Source organism: Lacerta agilis, chromosome 2 (assembly GCF_009819535.1).
Source record: "Lacerta agilis isolate rLacAgi1 chromosome 2, rLacAgi1.pri, whole genome shotgun sequence".
In the NCBI taxonomy this organism is placed as follows: Eukaryota; Metazoa; Chordata; class Lepidosauria; order Squamata; family Lacertidae; genus Lacerta; species Lacerta agilis.
This window is the reverse complement of record NC_046313.1, coordinates 93,839,235-93,852,156: the sequence shown is the minus strand read 5'-3', so window position 1 is coordinate 93,852,156 and position 12,922 is coordinate 93,839,235. Positions and strand designations below refer to the sequence as shown.

At 44.1% G+C, this 12,922-nt stretch overlaps 1 protein-coding gene across 1 annotated transcript in view; it reads right to left on the bottom strand.

Moving 5' to 3' along the window:
- FRMD4B (FERM domain containing 4B) overlaps positions 1 to 12,922 on the bottom strand; it is a 137,381-nt gene that overhangs the window by 52,900 nt on the left and 71,559 nt on the right. Inside the window, exons 8-10 of the mRNA XM_033141244.1 lie at positions 3,912 to 3,995; positions 1,423 to 1,488; positions 480 to 537 (exon numbers count right to left, since the gene is read on the bottom strand). Of these exons, the coding sequence (XP_032997135.1) occupies positions 480 to 537; positions 1,423 to 1,488; positions 3,912 to 3,995 (208 nt within the window). The remainder of the gene's footprint in view (positions 1 to 479; positions 538 to 1,422; positions 1,489 to 3,911; positions 3,996 to 12,922) is intronic.

The following is a 12,922-nucleotide window of genomic DNA, read 5'->3' as shown; positions in this document are numbered from 1 at the left end:
TCGCCAATGCCCAGGCATGATAGGGGGCTTCAGTCCAACATACGGAGAGCAGCATGTCAAGGAAGGTTGGTCTACTCTCACTGGCAGTGGTTTTCCAGTGCCTCAAACTGAAACCTTTCCCACCACCAGGGATTGAACCTGGGACCTTCTACATGCCAAGTATGTGTTCCCTCCTGCTTTTTTTCCAAGGGGGGGGGGCGCTGCTCTTTCAAAACTCCAACTCTATGGGTGGGATTCAACTAAATTACTGTGTGTGTGCAACGAAGTCCACTCATGCAACAGGACTCCCTCCTCATCCCCCCAAGCACCCCCTAAATATGTTCTGGGGGGTTGAAGGAACCCCTAGAACAGGTTTAGGGGCCAAGTAGGGTGAGAAGATTGGGGGGGGAGTCTCATTGCATGAGCAGACTTAGTGCAATGCTGAATCCCACCCCATACAATAGACAAGGCACTCAGGTTCTCTTGCAGCGGTCACTAACCTTTACTCCGTAGTAATGGACTCCGTATGTAGGCAGAGCTTCAACCACTTTCATGTACCTGTGCAGACAGATTCATTAGTAAATGGGTTGGCTCTTCTGTGAAGTTCTCTCTAAGCACATATTCTCTGATTTTTTTAATTCCTCTTTAAGCTGCAGCAGAAAGTTCTCCCCACTGCCCCTTAATTTTTTTTAGAATGGATCAGTCAACAGCTATGTTTGAAGTATGTTTACAAATGCGTTCAAGCACAGCAACAAACTGTATGGTCAAAAAAATGTCAGAAGAGCTCAGCAGAATGGAATTAGTGTGGTCTCCTGTTAAAGAACACCACCAAAACCTCAAGTTGTGCGGTGCAATTTGGCACAGGTGCTCAACCCTCTTCTACTTGCCCGCTTAACAGCTGAACTCCATTAAAAAACTTGGCTCCAGTTACTGTGGCTGAGCTCTCGAACAATACAAATCTGCACTATTTTCCAAGTTTAGTTCTAAGGCGTGTTTTATGTTCTTCTAAGTACACTTCCATGGTAAATGTAGCTGACCAGGCTATATGATAGAAATTTGAATACAGTAGTCAAGTGCACAAAACACCAGGGAGATATGACCAGGAAATGAGATCTGACCAAGCAAGCGCCCATTCATGGAATGTTCAGTTGTTTGCACAACTTCAGCTGTTGGGTCAGTTCTTGAGCAGGCTCCTGGCTATGAAAGGCACTGTGGAGTCTTCAGCAGAAAAGACAGTGTGGAAGTGGAATGGGGGAAACGGTCCAAAGATCTGCTGTCCATGCCTTCGCGACCTACAGGTGGGCATGTCCCTTTTCAGTATGTAATTCCTGGCCATCAGTGTCTACCAGTGACTAACTGAGAACCATGTCAACCTATTAGACCCTTGGTGAAGTCCCTTCTGCACTCCACCTCTCCCCACAAATGTCCAAGTGAAACACTTACTGAACAATCGCTTGTCCTCTGGTCAGCCCCTTACTTTTTACATAGTGTTCAATGACTCTGTCCTCACTGTGGAACAAGCACAATGGTTAAGGAGGTGGCAGAAGTATTTTATACCAAATAATAATGTTTGATGGCACTCAAAAAACCATTCCACACACAAACACACAACACTCTGGTAAGAACCTCTCCAATGAGGTGTGCACTCTTGCTCATTCAAGAACTGAGCTACACAGAATGGAACAATGTGTCTGTTCCTTGATATAGCAGGACAGGCTCTAGATTTGTAATTAACCCTGCTATATCGTGCACACCACTGTAGAATGTCCCATTACTAAGACAGAAGCATTGAACGAGTTGCAAGCACAGCAAAGCTGAAATTTAGCAAAAAGCAGGTGGAGTTATGTTAGGTTCCCTACTGCATCACTTATCACCTTGATGAGAACTTGCAGACAACGGCCTATTCCAATACATTATCTTTGTGGGAAATTACAGAAGAAGTTAAGTGGTTCCCTGCCAGATCAAACCAAAGACCCATCTAGTCCAGGATCCTGTTCTCACAATTAAGAAGCCTCTGGGAAGCCCATAAGCAAGAGATGAGTGTAATAGCACTCCCCAGCAACTGGTATTCAGAAGCATATCACCTCAGATAATGAAGGTAATATAATCATTGTGCAGCCATTCATAATGTAACTGCTCAATGATTTTGACTTGTTAAAGGCAGAAGACTCTTAGTGAGTGGAGGAAGGAGTCTAGTAGCAGCTTTTAAGACATTTGGGCTTGGATACAGAGTTCCTGTGAGCTGAACTCTGATCACAGGATGCTCTTGCTAGAGGAAGAGGCAATTCCCCCTCCACCCCCGCCTGCCCCCATAATCCCTTGAAAAGCTACTCTAAAGGGTTGAGAGACCCTCTGGAAATAGTGTGGGAAGTGGCCTGCAGAGCTGCAGCAGGAAGGAGGACTGGGTGAAAATCACCTTCTCACCTCTTCCTCTAGCAGGAGCATCCTGTGAGCAGAGCTCAGCTCACAGGAACTCTGGATTCAAGCTAAAATGTCTTACAGTCTGCTGCAGGCCTCTAATTTTTTTACCAGGACCACCCATAGTTGCATAAAATGCAGGTATTTAACAGGAATAATCCTGGCTTACATGGGCCAGCAATGACTGGAATAGCTAGATCTGTTGAATTTCTGCAGGACACTGATATTGTTAAGACACAGGAGCCCTGCTAGGGAAAAAGATAGCATCACCATGGGGCCCACAAAGGCTGCTACTCTACATTCACTGCTTAAATCGTACTGAACTTGCAACACCTACCTGCGTGCATAACTGCAGCCCAAAAGGAATAAACTGTTGTAAACAATCAATGACTTGCCCTCTCTTATAACTACAGATTTCGTAGTGAGGCTTGAGTTTATGAAGGTGAGTTATCAGCATGACAGCAATGGACTATGAAGCGGCAACAACAAAGATGGCCACGCAACTCTCATGGGAAGTAATAGTTACACTTTAGTCTGCACTAGGTAGACCTCATCTGGAATACTGGGCCCAGTTCTGGGTGCCACACTTTAAGAAGGATGAAGAGAAACTGGAACAGGTTCAGAGGAGGGCAACGAAGATGGTCAGAGTATGGAAAACCAAGTCCTATGAGGAAAGGTTGAAGGAATTGGGTATGTTTAGCCTAGAGAAGACTGAGCAGGGGACATAATAGCATTTTTTAATTTTTATTTTTAGTCCAAGGATTACAGCCCCGAGTTTACTTTGGAGAGAGATCATCTTATGAAAGTCAACTCCTTTAAGACATTCCTATGTCTTCCTTAAACATCTGAACTAATCTTTAAATCCTGGCCCTGGATTCAGATACACATATCAACCTACAGAACTTGGGCAGCATCTGTATTAAAGACATCTACACTATTTGTTCAACGGCTTTTAAACAAATAGTAGCTGGGAGGAAATTTTGACAGCCTCATGAAAATATTCGCATGCGTGTTATTTAGGGCGCCAGATAAAGTGTTCGATGGGCCAGGAGGACCTTGGATTAAACCCCTGCTCAGAGGTGGAAGTCCTTGGATGGCCTTGGGCAAGGCACAGCCAGACCGAATTTACTTTGCTGGCTTGTTGTGAGGATAATATGGGGAGTTTGAGGCAGGGGAAGAAGAGAAACTATGGCTTGGATCTAGAGTCACTGTGAGTGAAACAGGGGAGGGGACTTCTGCCCAGTTCCTCCTCCTCTCCTCCTCCCTCCTGCCTCCTTTGTCCATTGAAAAGCTGTTTAGGAGGGCTGGAGAACCCTCCAGAACAAGGTGGTGCTGGGAAGCGTGGGAAGTGAAACTTGTCAAAAATCTCCTCCTCCTCACTTCATGGACCACAAGTATGGAAAGAGCCCTTCCTATTCATGGAAGAGACACTGTGGCTCTCCAACCCTTCCAATGCTGCTTAGAGAGGAAGGGCAGGATAAAAGCAAGTGAAACAAAAAATAAACGTGTCTTACCAAAAGGCGAGCGATGGGTGTTCCTGTAGTGTCTTGGTAGGAAAGGCAGGCAAGTTCTTTAGATCTTTCCTTGCATTCTCATCACTTGGAAGTGCATGTGAAAACAAAAGAATGGAAGAGTGTTAGCTATTTTGAAATCAGAAAGACTTGCCTAGTTGGTTCTAGGAAAAGGAAGCCGAGTTTTAGCCACTCGGAAGCAGGTTCATTCATAGTGTAGTCCAGCTGTCATAGCAACGTAACCCTATAGGCCTTCTTGCATGACAACTCTGAACAAAAGAAGTGGACTTGCATTACTTTTCTGATTAGGGACACAGTGCAACTGAGGAAATTTGGCTGCTGCAGAAAAAGAACCGGCGATACTCATCGGCCACTGAATATTCTTTGCTGAAATGATACCAATAAAACAAACCCCTGCGTTCTCTAACATGGACACATCTCTTAAGATTCCTAAAGCAAATCTGATTCCACTTTTTGATTAAAAAATAATAATCAGCTAAGGCATTCTCACTATTCTAGTTCTTGGGGGGGGGGAGAGAAATAGGAGGAGAGAGAAAGTTAAAAGGAAATTGTAACTTGGCCCCAAGATATAGGGATTGGGCAGATATCCATTTAATTATTTTAAGAAGACAAAAAGGCATGTGTGGTTGCTGGCAGAAAAGAAAAGTGGGCAATACTTTCTGTTTATCTGCTTAATTAGGCCAACGAGTTTCTGCAGGATTTCTGCATGCTTTTAGCAGAGATCAGCAAGCACCAACATGACTTTTCTGTACCAGTAATTCACTGGGCTTCCTGAGTCATTAACACGTGCCTCGTTTTTCCCAATGGAATAAGCTGATGTACGACTTCTTATACAAGATGCCTTGTTCTAAACTGAACTCACAGCATCTTTAAATAATTCAGCACAGGATAAAAGTGTGACTCCCTCCCAACCCTCTGTTGCAGAATCTCTCTGGATGTGCACCTGTCCACAAAATGGAAGGATTTTCTAACAGTGTGGTAGCCCAGGGGTGGGGAACCCCAAGCCTAAGGGCCAAATGCACCCCTCCAGTCCTCTCTACCTGCTCCTCGGGACTGACTATCCCCAGGACATACCCCTCAACGGCCCTGCTGTGAGTGCCCTCCTTGTGTGCTTCTGTCTGCCTGGAATGCCTCCCTGAACTGCGAGAAGACATTTTGCTTGCCTGGACAGAGGATGGAGGGCCGTGTGTGTGTGTGTGTGTGTGTGTGTGCATAGAGACCTCTGGTTTCTGTCTGGATAGCATGTAGTCTACAGTACAAAGGTAAGTCTCACATCTGCTGCTTCTCCCAACGTTGGCCCTGGCCCCATCCACCACTTACACACTTACACACACACACACACACACACACGGAAGCTACCCATGGGAATGCAGGCTGAAAAAGAAACCCCACCCCAGCGATAGTATTATAGCAGCATCCAAATATTTCTGGAAAGAGCCTCCTGTCAAGAGAAATATATCCTTTCTGGCAGCAAGAATCACCTCTTCCAGAACTGGATTTTTTAAAAACAAAAATAAGATCTAAGCTCTATCTGCTTGTGTGTGTGTGTGTGTATGAGAGAAAAGACAGCACTGGGATAAATTGTCAGTTGCCCTTCTGCAGTTCAGGAAAGGCTCTTGCTAGCAGAAGGAGGGAGGCGGCCCCCCCCCTTTGTCCTGCAACGCCCCACACCACACACCATGCTGTTCCCTGATCCCTCTGGAGCACATTTTCAGGGGACAAAGGGAGTAAGGAATAAGCAAAAACTGCCCTCATTGAACTGAGTTCTGTTCACAGGATCCAAGCCACTATTTTGACATTTTCAGTTAACTGAAAAACACACACGGAGTGTGAATATGTATGCATGTGTGGATAACACAAACACTCCAATTCAACTTTAACACAAGTGTTCCTATAGGAAATAAAAGGATTCTATTTCAGCTGCCAGTTCTCACCAGAATCTAGGTCTCCACGCGCCACAAGCACAGAGCAGGCCTATTGTAGTCCAGCGCCTGCAGGGCAAATAGCTATTGATGACAAGAAAGTCTATCTGCAAGGAGATTCTCCTAAGGGCTGCAGCCAATCTGAGGTGGTGGGAAAGTTTCTTCCTGACCTCAAATATCATTATATGTCAAACGCTTGAGTGTTATTTGAGCAAACCTCTTTCAGAGAGTTACTCCCAAAAGAAAACGAAGCCGGGCACAATTCTTATAAGCTGTTCGCATGCACGTGTTCATTGCATGATGATGGCAACACCTTTTGCATTTGTGAATGGCCCACCATGGCTATAACATGGACATAACCTTCACATTTCCTTGTACCATCTCACAGAAACATAGTGTTTCGATGAATTGTGCCAACACTTTCAGCTAGTAGTATTCCAGTGTACAATAACTGAGCAGGTAACTCGCATTTTACACTTACTTTACTTATGCAATCACAGCTTTGCACAGTGTGTGTGTGTGTGTGTGTGTGTGTGTGTGAATAAATAAAGGGAGAGCGGAAAAACCCACTCCCTATTTATATATTCTCCCACCACCACCTGGGCAAAGCTGCAATGCTGGGCTTGCCCAGTTTTGGGAAGGTGGCACAAGGGCTTTGGCAGTATCCCAGAAGCGGGGCTTTGGGAAGGAGATGTGAGTGCTTTGGCAGGGTCCTAGACTCCCTGTTCCACAAAGCTGGGCAAGCAATCCTCCACCTTGTAGCGGGGACAGTTCTGGAGGTTCCTGGCTTTACATGATTTTGCATCTGCAAGCAATGGCCATGAACATAACCCCCACAAACAGTCGTACCTTGGAAGTCGAACAGAATCCATTCCAGAAGTCTGTTCGACTTCCAAAACGTTTGGAAACCAAAGTGTGGCTTCTGATTGGCTGCAGGAAGCTCCTGCTGCCGATTGGAAGCTGCAGAAGCCCCATTGAGTGTTCGGCTTTCAAAAATAGTTCACAAACCAGAACAGTCACTTCTGGGTTTGCAGCATACAGGAGCTAAAACATTAGAGAACTAAGCTGTTTGAAAACAAAGGTATGATTATATATGAATGACGAAGTCAAGTCATGTTACCCAGTATTCCAAGGTTTTCTATGACTCCCAAGAAATCGGGGGCAATATCTTGCGGGTGTGAATGTGTGCATCTATGTGTAAAGGTTCCTGAATCAAGGCTAGAACTCCCGCCCCATGAAGGGGTATCTAGAGTCTTCCTTGTACAGCTTTCGACATAAGCTGAAGACATGCTTCTTCTATACCATAGCTTTAGACATTTAAGGTATTTTGTTTTGTAGGACCCTCCTCTTTCACTGAATGTATACTGCTCTGTTCTGGCTGAAACGGTTCTCCTTGCTCTTACAATTGTTAGCTGTTTTATCTGTTTTTATACATCGCATATTCTATTGTTGTAATCAGCTCTGGGACCTTAGGTGAAGGGCGGGTAAAAAAATCTTCTAAATAAATAAAACATCTCTGCTCTCATCTCGACTTTGAAGCAATCTGTTCATTAGCTCTCTGTGGTATACATATAAATGACAGCTTCTTCACCTCCTTCAAAGCTCCTCCGTAGTGGCTCACCACTAAGAGGCTAATATATGTTCGCAACACACCCGTGACAAACTACTGTGCCCTATTTTGCTATTTCAGAACCATGGGCCAAAAAAACAAACAAACAAAAAAGTCACAAAGGCAAACTGCCTCTACACAGTGAATGAAGGTGCAAGCCATAATTCAGAGGTTTCATATGACAGGGCTGAAAATTATAGACTCCTTAGGCTGCAGGAGAACTGAAGATCAACTAAACTTCAAACCCTTGTTCACAACACTGGATCAACTTTCACTAACCCAACACTACCCAGATGACAATGTGTGCAATACAAAGCGCACCACTGAACAAGGAGTAGCATGGCACACTTCCCTAAGAAAATAAACTGAATGGATTCATTAATTGAGCGGAGTGACATGTTACAGATGAAAGTAAAAAACCTCACAATGTCAATGTGACCTGAGGAAAAGCTCCCCCCCCCCAACTGCAAATAAGTATAAATGTAATGTCACAGGCACAGTGCTGCAAATTGTATTCTGTGCTTCTATTTCCATGAGTAACAGAACTTCAGGGTTTGAAATGCTAGCTTCGGCTCACCCCTTTTCCCCAGTTTCACCTGCCAGTGTATTCAAGCTCAGGTTGGATTCAGATGATCATCTGCAATTCAGGTTACCACTTAAAATCCAGTCCAGAGAGAATGCAGCCAGAAGGATAGCCCATTATCTGTGCCATCTGGCAACACAGTAAGCTGTTCAGGTGAGAAAAAAATAAAATAAAACCGACTTTGTTTCTATCTTGGTCTCTATAAGCCTAGGCCAGGGAGCTAGTGTCATCAGCTCTTGCAATAAAGAATGAGAAAGAATCAGTTGAGAACAGCATTCTAAAATATCTCAATCATTCTAAAAGAGATGCACATCAAATAAACAAAACACCAACACTGGCCAATCAGGTCACAGAGAGATGAGACCCTAACATTGGCCAGTGTTGGCCTAAGTGTGCTACTTCGATAGCCTAACTCACTGCTACACTGCTAGGCCATATACCTAATCTCCGTTTGCCCAGGAATAAACTCCATGCTGAATTTAAGAGGATTTATTGCTGAGAGAGACACGGAGAGGACCGTGCTGTAAATTATTCTTCTACAAACAGCTTAACGTCTACGCATTACCGAAGACTACATCAGTACTCCCTTTTCGGTTAAACTAGTTTCTAAATTAACGTTAACAAAATTTCATAAGCAGACGGAATTGGCAGATGCGACCTTTCATTTACTTGCAGTAGTGTGCTTCACAGCCAGCTATGGAAATGGAGGGAACACAGGATCACTCAACTCAAGGGGGAAAGCCAGTATCACTTTCCTATACAGCAAATTTGTGCTGGAGCCTCCTAGAGGCTGAAACCATCTGTTGGTTCAAACACATGCAACCTCCATGCTTGATAGGTCTAACCACTGTTTAGTAATTTAGAGTAAGCCCATCACTTACATGGGGGTTACGTTCTGGGGGTTACTCCTAGAGTCAATATCGCATAGAGTCAAAACACGTTGGGTTCAATGGTGGGCAGTATTGGCCAAGTCTTTTTCCCCCAGACTCCTGCTCCCTTTTTAATTTTTTTGCCAGACATGTAAATCTGAGCACACACAAGTTAAATGCACATAAGCTGCAGTCTTACTGTATACACTGATCCCAAAATGTGAAGCTGTAGTTCAAAGGTATACATTTCTGCACCCAGGACCCTACTCACATAGGTTTCTTAATTGTGTGTGTATGAGTGTATGTTAAATTGAGATCCGCAGCTGACATATTTACAAAGAGCATTGAAACTAAAGAGCTTATAGCTTTTTTGGGGGGGGGAGCGGGGGATAACCAATGGGCATATGATCTCATTCAGGCACTTACAACTTGCAAGAATGACCTCAGAGCACCAGACATACTCTTCCCTGCACCAGGCAGGAAGCGGATCTGTTCCTCTCTACCTGCGGATTTATTGTTGAGCGAGTGGGGATTATTCACGGTCTGCATGATGCTAGAAGATGTCTCCCATGAGGCTTCCAAGAGCTGCAGACTTGTTATTGCTAACACTCATGGGTTCTTCCTCTTTGCACAAAAGTCAGATTAGCCAAATTAGTCGTGGTTCCTTTGTGCGGCAGCAAAACTGAAAGCTTGTTATCACAGCCCTATGTGCTTGATAACAAAAGGCACCTCGGCCTACAAAAAGGCATGCATACAGTGGCAGGGAACTGGCAAAACTACAAGGGGAAAGTGGCATTAAAGCGCAAGCACTGTCTGTGCTATGTCTCCTGGGCACACAGTAAACCTAAGTCAGGGGAAAGCTTCAGAAATAGCAGAATGGAGCTGCATATAAACACAAGACCTCCCATTTTCTGTTTTCACAGAATCGATGCAGAGACCATCTAGTCAACTCTTGGCTCAATTTAGGAATCTTGCAACTACAGCATCCCAGGCAGATGGAAGTCCAGCCTGCACTTCAATGCTTCCAGCTAAGGAGAGCCGACCACCTCCAGAGGTAGTCTATTTCATTGTTCAGCTAAAATCTGCTTCCTTGCCGTTTCTATCCATTAGTTCCACTCCTGCCTCCTGGAGCAGCAGAAAACAAGCCTGGTTCATCTTCTCCCTGAAGCCAATCAGATCTCTGAAGGACAGCTATGATGTCTCCCCAACCTATTCCCACCAGCCTAAACATACCCAGTTATCTCAACTACGGAACTGACTGGAACCCTATTCCAAGCAGATTAATTACTGCACTGTTACGACGTTACATATATGCACCCAAGGCACAATAACAATAGCTCAGAGGTATAGTACTGTATCTGTTTCTCAGATGGAAGCATGTAAAAGTCTAATGAATACAATATTTCCCACAGATCTCATGAATTGTCTCACTTAATCTCTGTATCCACTTGAATTCTTTAAAAATGACACCACCGACAGCACAAAATTGCAGCAGCTGACATCATCACACTTCGTTAACTAATTGCTTTCCAAAATAATGGACATAATTGAGCCAAAGCAACATATATGTTGATTTCAGTGGGAGAATTACAGGACAACCGTAGAAAAGTCCATGCAGAAGTAAATACCACCAAGTGCAATATGTAGGATTAAAGCCTTAAACATGTGCTTCAGTTCTCTCCCATTGTAATCAATGATACTGCTTAACTTTGGCTGAATTGCGGCCACTGTTTCGTCACAGAAATTCCCTGTTTGTTCTACAGGCATATTTACACCTGACTAACTTGGATACATTGATTGCCTTCTAATACAGATAATTAAGATCTATTTCTGTTAACCCAGCCCACAGGTTAACCCTGTTAACCTCAAACTGCACATATCCTTTTATATGTACTTCAATAATAGTCAGTTGTCATTCCACCCCACCAAAAAAGCACCAACGACAAGCAGATACTGTTTTCACATAGACTACATTGTGATAAGTATTTCTAAAATACATCAGGATAGATCCAGACTAAAGAAGAAGAAGAAGAAGAAGAAGAAGAAGAAGAAGAAGAAGAAGAAGAAGAAGAAGAAGAAGAAGAAGAAGAAAGAGTTTGGATTTGATATCCCGCTTTATCACTACCCGAAGAGTCTCAAAGCGGCTAACATTCTCCTTTTCCTTCCTCCCCCACAACAAACACTCTGTGAGGTGAGTGGGGCTGAGAGACTTCAGAAAAGTGTGACTAGCCCAAGGTCACCCAGCAGCTGCATGTGGAGGAACAGACGCTAACCCGGTTCCCCAGATTACAAGTCTAGCGCTCTTAACCACTACACCACACTGGCTCTCTATTGGAACTTTGTACTGCTTAGAGGAAGGGGGTAGGTGATTTTTGCTCTGCTAGAGGAAGGGGGTAAGTAATTTTTGCCTATTTTTGTCTTTCCACAAAAAAGTTGCTCCAGAGGATTGGAAGACAGCACTGGAGGTGGTGTTGGGAGAGGTGGAGCGAATTGGCAAAAATTGGGCCCTCTTTGTTCAGTGAGAGCTTCTGTAGACTCTCAGTCCCTTCTGAGAAGGGAAGGATTGGTAAGTCTGGATCCAACCTATAAATCACTTAACAACATCTGCAAGTGGTGCAATACTTTAGAACAGGGATGTCCAACTGGCCAACCACGATCGAATGGTCGATTCCCTGCAGCTTGCGGTCGATCGTGGGCCCTATTTCCTCCGTGGTGGATAAAGAACATCTGGCCCCACCCCTCACCCAGTCCTTCATTCACGCACAATCGCAAAAGTGGCAGATGGAGTTATCGCTAGCGATCTTCCATTGAGTGATTTTTGACTGACTTGCTCCCTTAAAAAAGCTCAACAACCTTGCCCCCCCCCAATGGGTAGATCACTGCCTGCTTTGGGCGAATGGGTGTTGGTAGGGAAGAACCAGCAGCATCCCCCTGCCGCCCCTCCCAGCCTTTTAGAGGAGGAAAACCAGAAAAATATTTCTCTCTCTTGTTTTCCTCCTCTGAAAACGAGGTGCGCTCTACGGTTCGGTGCGCCCTAATGGAGCGAAAAATACAGAAGGTCACCACACTCTTCCCATATGGGGAGCTGAGGCTGAGAGAAATTTGCACTGAGTCACACAATGAGTACATAATAGAGTTGAAATCATGTATCTTAGATCCTTAGGCAATTCTCTGGTCCACCCAATGAGATATTGGTATATTTGTAAAAGAAAGATACTGGAATGTTGCTCTTCATTTTCATTTAAAAAGCTATGTTATAAGTAGCTGTGCCTATGAAGTACCCAACAGAGCACAATAAATCTGTTAAGTTTTTACAATGTCACAAGTGCAGTATTGTTAAGAATCCTGGGGCTGAGCACAGCAGCTTATTTAATTCATATTTTGCCTGGGTATAAAATTGAAAAAGAAATACTTCCCCCAATTGAAAACTAGCTCCGTGTGAGAGTAAATGAAAAGTCTCTAGATAACATATTATTCTCGAATGTGGTGGCAATCCTGAAGTCTAGCACAACCACTAAGTGGCTTAGACTCTCAGGAACTTAAAATTCCATGTAAAAACAAAGAAAGCACAAAGCAAATGCAACGGTTTGTAGTGCCATACATTTCACTCAGACTTTTAGATATCTTATCATGCATATAGAACCCAAGTCCTTACAACCTCATGCATCAACCTGACAGCTTTAAGTATTTGTCCAAGATGCTGCTTGCATTGCCCTTTTCAGAAAGATTATTGTTACCATGCCTCAGGATTCCAGTCAGGAAACACCCACTTGGCAGAAACACACTTCAGAAAGCCAATTCCAATGTTGGAAGTATACTGCATGCAGGTAACCAAAGAGGGTGGTTCAGACAATCACACACCAACTTAGTAAACCACTGCTTAGTAAATGAAGTGCTACGGAAGGTTACACACAGCGTTGAAACTCCCATTGTCCTAGGCACATTTTGCAACAGGGAATTCCATTAACAAGCAGCTTCGGAGCTCTGGATGCAGTACTGAGCCTAAGATT